Genomic DNA, 16371 nt, shown 5'->3' with positions numbered 1-16371 from the left:
ATGTAGAAAATAAAAGAAAGCAAGTGAACGCAGCACGAAAGAAAAAAAAATCAACCGAGCTAATGCAATAAACAGCATTAAATATCAAAGATGATGATTGTCTTATGCTTTCTAAGGTAGATTGACTTGCTGTTTTTGTACCTGTGAGTAGAATACGCATGCAGAAAGCCTGGAGCACATCTGCATATCTGATATATATGGATTTACATACGTTTTCATCATGGCCCCCCCATAGGGGGGGCTGACAGGGCTCTAGCCCTGGGGCCCAGGACAGTTCTCATAATCTTTTGCTTTTTCACACTATAAATTAATTACAGAAGGGGCCCGTTAAAAGTCTGACCGAGGGGCCCGCAAAAGATCCCAGCCTAGGGGCCCCGCTACAGGATGTGGAGGCCATGGTTTTCATCCACCATAGTTTCATTTCCTGAATGTTCGTCAAACCTCTACTTGGGCGAATGGCAAAGAAGATCTTGCAAACAAAAGGCTGAATTTTCCTGAACCAGAACTCTGATATGGCTCATTATAAGCTCTTTTGAAAGCTAGTAGAATGCGCAAATATTTGGTAAATTTGACAGATTGTAGCTAGAAGGGTGTTTGCAGAACTGACAGTCAAAGAATTTGGCGTAAATCTGATTTTAGATGTTGCCAATTTTTCAGCGCCTAAAGCTTGTTAATGAATATAGATATTTCAATAAAATGGTGTCATCTTATTAGAATTTTTTCTGTTCTTTCTAAATATGTACTTAGTTTACATGTTGGTTTTCTAGAAACTTCACAAATTTTGATTTTTTTTTCAAACTTGACACTTTTTTTCAATAATTGATTATCCACCATAACTCAAAAATGGTTTGAGATAGGACTAGATTGGTGGGGTGTTTCATGATCCACATGGGATCGTCTATCACCCTCCTCCCTCCTTTTGTTTGGCAGAATAGGTCGGGTTCACCCTGTATACACATATACATTAGATCAGTTGGCTTCAGCTTTGATGATGGGGGAGGCCCCATGCCACCCCATGTCTCTGCCCACAGGTAAAGGCAAAGCTGATTAAAAATGAGTGAAAAGCATTGCAAGTTTGGAAAACTATCAACAGAATAATATTGTTTTTTTCAGAACAATCAATGTGAAAAGAAAGATTTAACTATCAAAATGATAGAACATTCATTTCTATTGGTATTAAGTTTCAAGTGAGAGAAGTGAAGGCACTATATTCTTATATGAATGGAAAAATTTGAATTTGAATTTTCTTTCAACTTTCAGTAAAAACAAATTGGGAAAAAAATTATACAGATGGGGAGAAGCAATGCCACATCACTAGGCTGCGGAAACTGGGGCTCTGCCTCTGGGCCCCACAAAAGTTTACATTTGTTTTGCATAATAATAACCCTTTAAAGAGGGGCCCCAAGGAAAAGTCTACCCTGAGGCCCCGATAAAGCACACTACGGCCCTGGGGAGAAAAAATACAAAATATATTTGCATTCTAGTGTACAGTTGTTTTGGATGAGTAGACAATGTGAAAACGTTTTTTCCCCCCAGATGCATTTGTCATTAAGGTACATTCAAGACAAATTCTTATAAATGCATTGAATTACCTTTATAACCCTTTTGCTTCTCAGCTACCTAGATGAGCTCCTGCACTTCATTGATGATAATATTTATTTTACGTACCATAAATTTTTGTAAATGAACCAATGGAATATATATAAGCTTTAACTAGAAAGAAGAGTAACCAGAGAAAGAAAAAAGTTTCGGTAAAAATACTGCAGCTTCATATACAAGTATGTTACACATGATTTTGAAAAAGATGACTGGTTTTCAAAACTCCTATTCTGAGGCACTCCTCAATACTCATACAGTAAAACTGTCTTAAGGTGGAACATAAAAAAGACAGAAACCTGTTCGATGTGAACAAATTCTATGGCATGGCCAAAAGAATTGACCCTAAAAATTTCTATTCATTTTGCCTAATGCATAATATACAAAATGCAGAAACAGATAGCAATATTTGACGAATTTCTATGAAAGTTACTTTTATAAAGTAACAACCATTTTAAAAATACACTTACTTGTATTGAATTATATTTTAATTCTTCAATTTCTTATATGTATATCATTATTTGCATTTTGTATCCATAAAGACTGGAACGAAATTTATCTGTTGGAACTATGAAAGAAATCTCTTAATTGAGTGGATTCAATTCAAAATTATCCACCAGATAAGCATCATGAGAGTAAGGCACATTTTTAAATTACTGCATTTTATATTGACAGTGTTAATGTTTAACAGGGATTTTCAAGTTTTTAATGTCATGGCACACCAGGAATAATTTTTTGTGATACTTTTCTTCAGCTTTTGTAACAAATTAGTCAAAAATGTCGTTATTAAGATAATCAACTTTTTAATGAGAAAATGAGGGAGGATAAAGTGTATTGGATTCCAACAAATATTTTAGTGAAATAAAACACATTAATTAATAAGATGATTTTTTATAGAAATATACAAAAGCAATTTAAAATGCAACATATCAAAATACTTAATGTAATTTCAAACAATTATACCAACGTAAAAAAAAAATATTTATCTATTCCTAAGAAAATAATTATTCATAATTATCAATAGATATTGCAGTAGCTTTGATTTTCTTATCTTTCCTATACAAACTGCAAAAATTCTTTCAATCATATACTTTAAAATCACAAGAAAAACCACTTCAAAAAACATAAACAAATAATTAAAATTGATCACTATCAGTAGCTATGATTGAACTAATTTTTTAAGCTACTTTAATTTCTCTGATCTGTTCATTTATTGTCTGTAATTAAGAACAGCAAAAACTAGAAAATTCATAAATAGATATGTGCACTTTGATTATAAGATGCCGTTGATTTCATTTTTTCTTCTTCAAATTCTGTATGATGTAGTAACTTGATCAATGTACAAAATATATTTGCAATTCTGTCTGTTGCAATTCTGTCACTATATTTGTTTAAACTGTTAAATGAAATTATTAAATTGGGGGGGGGGGAGAATGAATGGGTTTTACAAAATCATACACTGCATCACTTGCTGATATAGTAACATATACTGGAAAGAAGTGCAAGATCAAATCGCAATGATTATAATTCAGAATAAAATTTGGATATTAAATTTGTACAGCTAATTCTGGGAATAACAAAGTCATTCCTTATTGATTCTATTGTTAAATCATATTATGAGAGCAAAATCAGTAATAAATTATAGATTGAATAGAAGAAATGATAGTAGGCAAAAGTGACTTTGCAGTCCAAAGGAAAATTCAAACTTCTTGTTTTGTAAAAATGTTTGACTGACAACTGTAGACATTCCATTTCACTATTACAAATATATTTGTCTATTAACCCTTTTCCTGTGAAATTTATTTCAGAAATATACACTAAAAATGGGTAATTTCTTTTCCTGTTTCATTTTATTCAATAAATCAATAAAAAGGTTAGAAAAAGGATATTTTATTAACTCATATTTTATATATATTATTATACTTTGTTTGTAAAAAAACTAATTTTGAAGGAAATGCCTAGAGTGTCTCAATGAGTACGCAGCATCAGATTTATGCAGATTCTGTTAGAGATCATTGAAATGAGCATTTTGATATGTAAGAGAAGTTTCTGAATATATCTGAAAATATGATTCATGTAATGTGTAGTTAATTGCATAATTAGACAGTGTATGCTATATTTGGAGACCATCCTCCCATATTACATATCTAAATGCTATTCTCAATAATCTCCATCAGAATTTGTAAAAATCGGATATTATATACCTATTGGGACACTCTGTAGTTATGTAAAAAAATAAATAGTGTGAAATCATTATTTTTTTTTTTCCGGACAGGAAAATTCTTTTCTAATTTTGGTGCAATCTGCTCAAATAAATGTCACGGGTAATTGGTGAAATGTCTATTTACAATTAAAGCAACTTAATCCGGCCTTCACAGTAAGAAAACAATTGATTTTTCTCATGCCGAAACTGGGTTTGGGCATCGAAAATTTTGCATGTTCAAACTTTTGGAACTGAGTTTGGTGACCCAAATAAGGAATTAAACACTTAGCCACCAGAATTGATTCATAATCATCAATTCTACTAATTTTAGTTTTACTTTAATCAAACTCATAACATGGAGGCAATTTTTAAGGTTTTATTTGTGACAGTATCTTTTAGATGATATATGAATAATACTAAAAAAACAGATTCATACTTTAGAAACATATAAGAGTACTTTGAAAAGCCATACCCAGTACAACATAATATGTAAATCACAATAATATAAATGATATTCAATACTGGTGAAGCAATTAATCACTCAAGCTTTTTAGAATATGCTTATAAACAAAAACACTTGAAAAATAAGAAAGAGAAAAGGTAGAGTTTGAAAAAATGTGTATAGTAATATCTCATGCAATAATAAATTTTTGAGCAGTGAAAATCCTCATATCAGAATAATTGGAAAAGCTAATGTGCTATGTATATGCTAGAAGAAAATGAAAAGATTTGATTGACCATTGTTAAAGCTTCATATAACATTTTTTACAATGGATCATACAAAAACTGATTTGTAAGTTAGTTAAGAGAGTAATGAATGAAGTGAGTAAACATACTAAAAAACTTACTAGTATATGTGAGATACAACATTCATGAAAAATACTATTCTAAAGGGAGTAAGATATCAAAAGACGCAAGGGAAATATAGTGTACGATGCAATCAGAAGCACTAAATTCTACAGCTAATACTATAAAGATGTACCCTAAATAGTCTAGAAGATAAGGTGCGATAAAGGCAGGCAAAGAGGCAGGCTGACTATAAAAAAAAGGGTAAGCTAAAAATTGTTTAATCGCAGTAAGCATTTTGCTAATTTCTGTAATTTTGTTTAAAAAATTATTCTATACATTTTTTAAAACAAAATGAAGGATATTATTTGGGCAAATCATTTTTATTAGTATAATAAAAACATATTTAAAGGAAATATTAAATATATGAGATTAAATGCATTCTTTGAATAGATTTTTAAAGAAAAATGATAGTTTAAAGAGAACTTTAGAACAATTTATCATACAATTGTGAAATGGTGAGAAAATGTAACGAAATAATATTAATTGTTAAATATTTTTTGTTTGAGTTATCGTAACAATATTTCATATTCTTGAAAAATATGAAATAGAACAAACACAGAAAGCTCTATAAAAATTACTTTTGTGAGAAGAATGATATTATATATGGAGACCCACGAAAATTAATTTTCTTTTTTATACTTTTTATGTCCTCCATGATATTTCATATTATTTATACATATTTTAATTGGGTGCTTTACTTAAAAAATGAACTCTAGTTTTTGAATTACCTTTATGTCTATTTTTTCATCTATGATTTTCCCTTTGGAATTAATATATAAACATATCATAATCATCCATTCTAGATATTTGGATCCTCATTTTTGAATAAATTCCTTTCTTTTTGTATGTACTCTACAGCTAGAGTATTAATTAGAAAATGAATAGGTTTCTTCTTGAGTGAAAATGGAATGAGAAAAGAGCAAAATGCTTACTGCACTTACATTAACTTAATTAAACTCACCTAAACAACAGTATTAGTGATTGAACAAACGTTTGGAAGTTGTTGTGACGATTGATTTCTGAGTCAGGGTCAAGGTGGATATTGCCGAACACCTGAGAGAGGGTCCAAGAATGAATAGAAATTTGCTTTTTCAACTCCAAGTGGGGCAAGACAGAAATCACCAGAATGTAAGTCAAACAAGATCTGCTTGTTAAAATTCTCAATGAAAGCCACTGAGAACTAAAAAAAATAAGGATGAAAAACCAGAGAACTATTAACTTTACACAGAAAATTATCAGCGAGCACCTTCTTAGACTTCCTTCTGGCTATACACAATCATGATTATAAAGTTCACATCACATCAGGATAATATAATATTTTTAGATACCAAATAACACAGTATTGAGACTGAGAAAAATGTTTTTACATTGATCTGATAGACACCAACTGTCATGGAATAACTATATAATTTTTTGTTTTGCACAGCAGCTATCAAATATTGAACATTCTAATGATGTGGTAAACTGATATGAGGAGTATTTACACAAATATGGCCCACACAATACTTCAAACATGTTTTATTATGTTAAAAATTCTAGAAATCATTTCTATGTAGTAAGTATTGTATTAAATTTGGTAGGTAAAGTTTTATTTCTTAAAATAAGAAACTATCTTGCTGTTCTGATTCATGTAACTATTACATTGTAAAGATCTCATGAATGACATTATTATGTAGCTTCAGAAAAATAATCATAATAGTGTGTTTCATATAGCGAGTTTGCTTGGAAAGAAATGATTATTTAAATACATGTTTTGTCATTTACAGTAGAACCTTGATTATCTGGGGCAGTGGTGGGGAAAAGAAACATGGATAACCAAAAACAACGAAAAACTACCAGTAATAAAAAATAAGTTGTAACACATAACACAGTAATCAAAATCATTCTTTATTATTATTATTCATTTTTATTCATAGGGAACTGTGTAGCAATGCTCTACACTTTCTTGCTCTTTGCGTAATTATGTGTTTTAGTCTCTTATGTTTTAACTAGAATTAAACCACTTAAACTCAAGAACAATCGTGTGAAATAAATTGCTTATAAATGCATATTAAGTGTATATCCTCATGTTATTCGTATCAAAAAATCACAATTTAAATTAAAGAAAAAACAAATACACAAAAAACTTATTTATACAATTACGTTTTGTTTTAGTTACTGCAGAAACTGGGCTGATCCTGCAACATCACACACACACAAGTGCAGATCATAAACTTATCCTCTAAATTTAATCTGTATGTATATATTTACTTATAAGCATCCTTGAACCTATTTATAGGAGGTTCTAAATGCCTACATTTTTTTTTTCTGGGGTCCCTTCAAGTTGAAGGTCTTGGCTGCAAGTAAAGCATAAAAAAGGGCTTCGTTAGAAATCATTGCTGGTAATTATTGTTTTCTATTTTTCTTTCTTTTTTTGCTTTTCTATTTTCATGATTAAAACTACTGTTTGTGCAAAATGACTGAATAATCTAAACAAGCATGACTTCAATAACAATGCTCTCTTCTAATAACCAAATACAGTTGATACATGATAAGTCAAGTTGATATTTGTTTAAGACAAAATTTTTCCTGTGACCCCAGAAAAAACCTTTACTCCTTCAAATGAAAGTTTTTGGGTAACAGATGAAGAAAAGAAAGACAGCATTTATCTGAGTAAGAAACAATAGATTAATCAAAAAGAATCCCTTTGCCCAAAACTATAGAAAATATTCACAACTATAAACTATAGATGCAATAAAACCATCATTTGTTGCATGTTTGATCTCTTCACAATCACCATTTCAACACCAATCATTAGTGTGTGTGCACAGTGTTCAAACCTTAGTACAAATCATGACTGCCCATAGATTTTCCAAAGATGTCAGAGCAAAAGTAAAGTTTAAAGTTTTAGATTTGAAAGAAAAAAAAATCATTAATGAAACAAGAAGAGATCAAAATCATAAGAGAAAGTCTGTAGCTGAGAAATACAAGACCCCTACCTTTAATATCTTAACAACAATTTTTTTTAATTTTTAGGACACCATCCACGTACAACTCTCTTCAAACATGAATTCAAAATGCAAGAGATTTAAAGTGTGTACTTTTTTTCTAGAAATCGAAATTTTTCTGAAATGGTCCCAAATATATTAGATGAAACGCAGTAACATTCCAATAAATTGATCAATGCTTCAGTAACTCATCCTCTTGTCAAATTCTTCATCTCTTCTGTAGTTTAACAAATTCACTAACATGATACTTTTAACCAACAGTATATTTAGCTGTAGGTTTTCTGTTGATCCCTGAATATTTGACTGTACTACTCACTATACTTTGCTCAACCATACATTAGCTGTAGAAAAATTTCATGCTTGACTCTCCTTCATCTTCAGTGAGGTTTTGAAATTTTTGTACTCTGGGCAATCTGTTTCCTGGGTAATCCACTCCCAAATAATTGAAGTTCTACTGTATGATGTTGGAAGGCTATATTATATTTATTTTTAATTTTCATAATGTTTGATGAATGATTTTCATGATTTTTTGTCTTATATATTAATATTTTCGTTTTTTTTCATTTACGTATCATCCTACTTCAAAATCTGTTTTGATGCTGATGCCCTTGATAATAAGTATAAAATGTAAACAACATATTAATACTGATTACATTGTACTATTATGCTACATAACAGAAAAACTTGGAAGTTAAGTCTAATTTGCAAATGATACTTTACAGTAGAAATAAGTAAAAAAATGAAACACGGTGCATATAAGAATAAAAAGAAGTGTGTATAAAGTAACATACACATCATAAATAAATTTACATAGTTTATCCATCTTATATATAGACAATGCATCTTAATAAGATAATGAATCATGGTTGTTCTTCCTTTCAGGCTAGTGCTTTTGTGTCTTTATGTCATGTTTTTTAAAGGAAAAAATTGGTTTTAACACTGATTCAAAAACTAATTTTGAAGTATACATTTTGTTAAAAATATGTAGGTGTTTAAAATAACTTGTGTAAAACCCTTGATTCAACCATGGAAAACAACAAAATAATAAGGGATTCCAGATACAGATAAACTCTAAAACAGCTGAAAGAAAAAAATCATTTTGCTCGTAGAAAACTAGCACAAATAGGATATCTCTTGTTTTTCTATTTGCATTTAGTATTGCTTGTAATGTGTAACTTATGTAAAACAAGCTATTTTTAAAGACATTAAATATGGCACATATGAATTAGTTGCATAATCATTGAAATATCAAGATAATATCAGTACTTTTCTATCAGCTGGAAATTCAGCACTGAAGAGAATACAACAGATACATATGATAAAAAAATAATACGAATAATAGTAGGAATAAAGTATAATACAATGATGAATTTGAAAAAATATGTATGTGTGTATATATATACACAAAACTATGACATAGCATGGTTGAAGTTAGAAAAGAACCTACCTGCATTCCAATTATGGCATAGATGAAGAATAACATGGCAATGAGAAGGCATACATAAGGCAGAGCCTGGAAACAAACACATGATTCTTCAAGTTAATCTTAGTTTTTTTCTAGATACAGAACCATTAATTAAAAAGATTTTACAAATGATTCTTTTTAGAAATGAATCAAGGTAACACCAATATAGAAAATAGCTGAGCAAATCTAAAAATATGTCAATCAGTGTTAAATGTCAAGTTGGGCTCATTCGATACCCAAGTTGATGTGAAAATCGAGTACTATTTTTGATCACCTTGAAAAAATATGTGTAAATTGCTGAAGGTTTTCCATGGGTACTGAACATCCTTTTAATGAACCCATCATTGCATTCTTTTTGTGAACGTTATTCCAAGAAAACTCTTTCAAGTCAAATTGTATTGTAAAGATTAGTCACATTTAGAAGAGCTTAATTTTAAATACCCACATAAAAGGATTATTAAGAAGATTAAAAAAATTTTTTTTTTAAGAAAACTACAACTGTAACACTCTTCAGACTGAAGAGAGTGAAGTTCTGAAAAAAAAGTGGTTAGATTTCTCAGGCATGTCAGAACATACAGGTTTTCCAGCATGCTGCAAAATGCACAGGAATATGGTCAGTGAACATGGTGATAAGATATAAGTGAATAAGATGAATCTCCATCATGCTGAAAAGGAATTGCACATTTTCAGACAAACTCTTGGAAAAAGTAGAGCCTTTCTGTTTTTAGTTGGAACACTATTGTTCTTCTTTGTTAGTATAGTGGCACAATCTGTTGTGAATTTTGCTATTTGAGTTTTTCCTGCTTCTTTGATATACTTTTCTTGGGTGATTTGGGCGTTGTTGTTAGCAAACGGTGAAGAATTTTTTATCCAGGTATTCTTGTTAATTTCAAGAATACTTCCTGTTATTTTGCTTTGGGCCCAATGAGGCTTTTTGGATCACATATTCCCCTTTTTCTTGAGGGACATACAAGGTAACCAATATGGCGACTTCCTGCGTGACTCATGAAAGAAACAAATCTGAAGTAAAAAAACATAGAAATGAATTGTTTTTTTCTTTTTAATGGGAGCAAGATATTTCGAATTTTTTTTTTTTTTAAGTTCAAGTTATTGATCTGCCTGTTTTTGCTTCAAAAAATGCTTGATTAAAGCTGCAGAATTTATTCAATATAATTTATATGGGCCCATAATTAATTTCATAACATCCTAAACTATATGGATTGATGCAATTGGATATTATAAGACAATATGGAGACATTAATTCTCATTTTTGTGCTTAAGAAGATTCAAATAAAAAGTTGAAATCAATGTTATTGCATGGATATCCACCTTGAAAGTGGGTCTGGCTCATTATTTTATATTTAATTTTCTGGGCTTCATATCTCTAAGCAAACTCAATATTTCAAAAATCGAAAATTTCATTCAATTTTTAAAATTACTGATGTGGTGGAAAATGCAATAAATTTCCGCATTTCTACGTTAAAATCTACAATTTTAACATTGATCCCTATGGGCATTATCCAGTGCTTGTCCCTCAGAGTGATGCTGATGATGATTATGACATCTATTTGAAAAGCCTCATAGCTATAGAGTTAGTATATGATAGCTAGTTAGTTAATATTAATCAGAATAGTTTGTATTTTGTAGCTTAATATTTTTTAGGGGTGTGTTATAAAAATTACATCTTTTTCATAATTCAGTGTTGAGCATTTAATTTTACTTCATTTTCTTGTATATTTTGTTAACTCATCACTATGAAAAAAATTGAGAAAGTGAAACAGACTATTTTTATGGCTCCCATTAAAAAAAGAGCTTGTTAACAGCATTGCCATATGCTTAAAAGTCCCCATAAAATCCTATATACCCAAACGGAACAGTTTAAGTAACGAAAGTTACTCTGGGGAAGTTCATTTGCCGACTAAGGTTTTTGGAACGTTGGGGACTGTTCAAGCTAGATCTCATTTCTGCATGGGCTCTACTGGAGAAACCGCGAGGCACCCAAACTCTGTCGCAAGAAGCAACGTAAGCACTTCGCCCCCCCCCCCAGGGAGGAGGACCAGGGCATCTCTGGCAAAACCAAAATTTATCGATACGTAAAAGATTACACATAGTGCAAGGAAATCAAAAATTATGTATATCGAAGAATCAAATTAATCAAGTCGAAGTGCAACGGGTACGGATAATAATCATAGAAAGCATGGGTTCTACTAATTTAGGGCTTGAAATTTAAACAAAATATCTTTGTTGAAAAAAATTAGACATTCTTTCCCAAGTTGAGGTCTTTTGTTTAATTTTCCCTGCCCAGGGATCCTCCACCAAGTCAAAAGTGTTCAAGATTACTTTGTAGTTGTATCATGAACTACTGATGAAGAATTAAAATACTAAAATTAAATTTGATGTCTATGTAAAATTAATGTGTAATAGAGAGTTCTATTATGAAGAAAAGCTACTTATAGCTACTTAAAGCTACTTAAATCTTTAGACTAACAGTTTCTCTGATAGTCTAAATTAAAAATTACTAGTATTAATCAAAGTGTACAGTACATTTTACCACAATAATTCAAGTAATAGGAGATAAAAAGGTAAAAAATTGCTATTATTTTTTCTTTCGCGATCTATAAATTTTATTAATATATTGTTATTTTGATTCATACTTTAATAAATTTCATATTACTTTAAATTTATACAATTTTCACGACATTGCACATTGAAACTGACGGCACTACGCTTAAGTCGTCATAATTTTTCGATAACTTGCAGTGACGACTTATCGAGGTTTTGCTGTATAAGTTAACTGTAGAAGGGACCTCATAGAAAATCTGGCTTGTGTCCCACTAAAGATTCTAGCCCAGGGGCCCTTACACATGATATAGGAGCTATGGGGGAGCAATAGGCAAGAATCCAGCACGAGTACAGATTTTATCTCAAGCTCTTCCGATAGCTTACATTCTTGTTTCTGGTATTACGGTCAGAGACCCTGCGTCTATTTTCTCAATGTTTCCGTTGTCGAGGTATGACTCAAAAAGTGTGATGTCATGTGAATTTTACTGAGTTAGATTTTAGGGTCTTAACTAAAGTTTATTCTGCCACCCCTTACAACTTGCCACCCAGGTGCACCACACCCCTTGCACCCTTGCTTAAGTCACTCATGATTTTGAGTATTGTGTCATACAGACACTCATAACTTAAATGAGATGCCGTAAAAATTTAAAATTGTATTTCTTAGGCTTCATTTAGGCTTGTTGTAACTGTGATTGATTTCATTAAACAAGCTTATTGTGCTAATCAATTTGATTATGGTGCACAATTAAAATCAAAAGCCGCGATACAAAATGTAAATCTTTCAAAACTTTTAAATTGCAACTTCAAAAAATACTCATCTCAAAATTGTTAGTGATACTTTATTCCTATAAGGGGTGTCATGACCCCTGAAATCAATTTTTCAAACATGGATTTAAAAAATATTTCATTCAAATGAAAATATTTCATGTCATCAGGTAAATTTGTTTTTTCTAAATAAAGTAAAAAAATAATGAATTATAGTGCCAACACATGAATAAGAAAAAACACTTTGAACATGATTTTCTTAAATTGCACAGTTTTTGTGTGTATGTGTGTGTGTGAGCTCATCTGTTAGGATTAGAAAAAAAACTACTGCACCAAAAATTCTGAAATTTTTTAAGAATATTTATACAGCCTTGGTACAGAAACCTTTTCCATGATATTAGGTTTTTTTAGATTCTGTGAATAAATTTGGAATTCACAAATAACAATTTAAATTTGAGGGATCACCAGGCAACCTTGACGATAAAACTAGTGTACAACTGGTCTGATCTTGAACATTGCATCTCCACTTTAAAGAAACGGATAAGAAAGAATAGGTATTATCATTAGGACAAATGTACAGTTATCCTGAACATCAAGATCAACCCTTTTTTTTCTCAATTTGCTATAAGACTCACAGTAAAAAATGGGATGGTCAGGAAAAAATAATTACTTTATTATTGACAATATGGAAATATGCAAAATACTGCAGAAAAATGTGAAAATAATCCAAATAAATAGTAGAATAAGTATTAAAATAATGGAAAAATTCTGTATTACACAAAAGTAATGAAATATATAAAATCCTAGAAATATCCAAAAACAATAATTGCACACGTGATTCCTTGTGAAAAACTAATAAAAAAAGTTTTTCAGTTTTTTGATTTGACCCATAATTAATTAGTTGTAAAGCTTTAAAAGTTGATTACGTCACTTCATAATCCCGCCAAATTCACCAAACATACACCAATCGTATAACTTGGTGGTTTCGAAACTGATAAGCAATGGTATAGCCTTAAAGAAAAATCGAGAAAGCGAAAAAAAAAATTTCCCCTCGTGTGTGAGAAAATTAAACACTCACTTTATTAACTTTTCAAATTTTTATGCCATTGTTGTTACGATTTTCTCAGATTGCAGATTTTGAATTTATCTGTGAGATTAAAAAAAATGATTGCTCATCCTGAAAATTATGAAATTTTGCAGAAATGTTTACTTACCATATGCGTGAGTAAATTGAATCTCAGATTTAGAAATTAACCCATGGGAAGTATTTAAAAAAAAAATGTTGAATTCAGATTTTTAAAATTTGCACCTTTTTTAAAATTCTAAAAATTCATAAAATTCTAACAAATGATCAGATATCGAAATTTACTAGATATCATTGCAAAGTATGTGATATTAAGGTTGTGGGGAACAGATATTTGCTGCACAGCAGTACATCAATGCTGAAACGCACAACAAAATACAGTCAAATCTCGTAACAACAAAGCAGAAAAATACATAAAATATTTTATACTCCCCTAATTTCATATTTAATAACAAAACAGTGATTTGATCATTTCAATGTGAAAAATACTAAATTTTTTTTTTGTATGTAGCCCAAAATTATATTGAGCAAATTTGTCTTGACAAGATTCATTTGCATTGATAGTTTAAAATAGTTTTAATTGTATTAATACTCTTCACCCTCACATTATTTTGCTAAAATCAATGTTACCAAAACTGAAAATTTAGGTCATTTTTTTACTTTATAGATCATCTTTATAGTTCTGTAAGGGCATAAATACATTTTTTATGGAACATTTTCTAGTAGTTTTTAGGTCATAAAAATCCTAGCCCTAATGATAAACCATCTGGTCAGTTCATATATATATATATATATTATCCCCATAAATCATTCTCAAGTTAAATTGTCAATATGAATATTTGCATTTAAAGGAAGGTGAAAATTGTGTAATATACAATGAAAAAATAAATAAAAACAACCTTCCGAGAAAGTACTCAAAAAACATTTACCCAACCTATCAATCATTTCATAATGCAGGTCTATCTTTGTGCTCTTTCCTTCTCAACCGGGGCTCCGTGTGCACTTAAGGATAATAAAATAAATCAACAAATTTGATAAACAAACAAAAAAAAAGAGGCCTAAAGGGTACCGCCATATAAATAATATACTACAAAGGGCTCCTCGAGTTGAAAAAGGCTCTGCCATAGAAATTATACATTGAAAAGGGCTCTGCGAGTCAGAAAAGGTTGAGAACCACTGCTTTAAGGAAAGGAAAAGATTTGAGGCTGAACACAAAATGGAGTTTATTCTGACATTTGCATTCATATCTGGGTAATTTGATATTTCTATTCTGTTTATTGTGGCGGTATAACTTCTTTGGAGATCAAAAAACTCAGAGGTTGATGTACCACATAGACCTTTCAAACATAATCATGGGTAATTTTCTCGAATGTGTATGGGTACTTTTACTTTTTTTAGGATATATTATATATATATATATATATACAGTAATACCTTGAAGTTATGTGATAGGTGGGATCGGCGACAATCGTATAAGTCAAAAGTGTGCTATTGGGTTACAGTTTTCCATAGAAATGCATATAAATATTTGTTAATTGGGATCAAATTTTAGGAAGAACACCTGTCTTTTTCTTTTTTACTCTGACTGTTATGCTATGGTATTCTATGGAGCTTCATAAATTTAACTTGTGTTGTGACTGCAATCCAGTCTGGTGAAAATGACTATTAAAATCTGTATTTCCACTCTCAAAGCTAAGACCTGTGCAAATGAAAGTCATGTGTTAAACACTTTGAATGTTTGATAACACCTTGACTTATCAAAAGAAATGGTCTGCTCATGTTTAGAGAGGCAAAAAAAACCAAATTTCAGCCATGAATCGAAGTTCAATAATCCTGCAATTATGCTTGAATTTCACATATGTGCATTTTTAACAAAAAATCAAATAATTCCAAAATCATGCAACTCAGTAAGCTCAAATAGGGTATTACTATATATGAATGTGAAGAAGTGAAACTTTTTTAAAATTTGACTTTTTGGAAGTGTTTTTCCTCTTAAAACACTAATGCTTATTCGGATAAGTCCCTAATAAAATGATTTATCTCTGAGAATCAAAACTGCATGTATTTAGCATTTTGCAGAACAGCAAAAGAACTGTGTGTTATGATATCATGAAAAAAGAAAGTGGTTCTGCTTGAATCTTTAAAATATACATACACTTGTGCATGTTTATTCAAATTTTGTAAGATTAATTAAAATAAAAAACTGTACCTTAAATGACTGAATGAAAGTCCAGAGCAATATCCTGATTGTATAACCCTGGCGCAGGAGTTTTATAAGGCGAGCAGCACGAAAAAGTCTAAGAAAACCAACATTGAAAAAATTCACCTAAAAAAAAAATATCAATGTTGAAAGCTGCAATTATATTGTATTAATTACAAATTACATTTCATTATTTATGTAACCTCAGCAGCATATGACTATAAACTTTTAGATTCATAGTAAACTCATACAACAGTTAAAAAAAATAAAAAACAGGAAACAATGCAGAAAATAAATGTCAATTGCATATTTGCATGCATGTCTAGAGCATTTTCAAATAATTTGGAACCACCATTAAGGACCACAGAAGACAGAACCATCACCTTTGGTTGGAAAGCCTTGTAACTCGCTGTATTTTTTGTATGGAGAAATTCTGAGGTGAAAAGGATCAGATTATTTTCATACAAACTGCAACTGCCATTTCACCTTAAACAAATGTCTGGCTTTACAAGTTCATTTCGAAAGTGAAGATATTACAATTAGTTTCGGTACCCCTCTGGCATATAAACTGCTCCAGTAAAATAACCCTGAAAATTCGCTGCTGTATTCCCAGCCTGATGAAATGCATCCAAAATCACGGATTTCTCTGTGATTCACTCG

At 30.5% G+C, this 16371-nt stretch overlaps 1 protein-coding gene across 1 annotated transcript in view; it reads right to left on the bottom strand.

Annotated features, from left to right (window-relative positions):
- LOC149065463 (voltage-dependent calcium channel type A subunit alpha-1-like) overlaps positions 1–16371 on the bottom strand; it is a 426448-nt gene that overhangs the window by 105443 nt on the left and 304634 nt on the right. Inside the window, exons 31-33 of the mRNA XM_089253992.1 lie at positions 15721–15837; positions 9083–9148; positions 5610–5701 (exon numbers count right to left, since the gene is read on the bottom strand). Of these exons, the coding sequence (XP_089110118.1) occupies positions 5610–5701; positions 9083–9148; positions 15721–15837 (275 nt within the window). The remainder of the gene's footprint in view (positions 1–5609; positions 5702–9082; positions 9149–15720; positions 15838–16371) is intronic.

Source organism: Pholcus phalangioides, unplaced genomic scaffold, assembly GCF_987345545.1.
Source record: "Pholcus phalangioides strain wild (caught in Gottingen) unplaced genomic scaffold, Ppha-v1.0 ptg000039l_1, whole genome shotgun sequence".
Classification (NCBI taxonomy): Eukaryota; Metazoa; Arthropoda; class Arachnida; order Araneae; family Pholcidae; genus Pholcus; species Pholcus phalangioides.
Note: the sequence above shows the minus strand (reverse complement) of the source record. Positions and strands in the feature narration are given on the sequence as shown.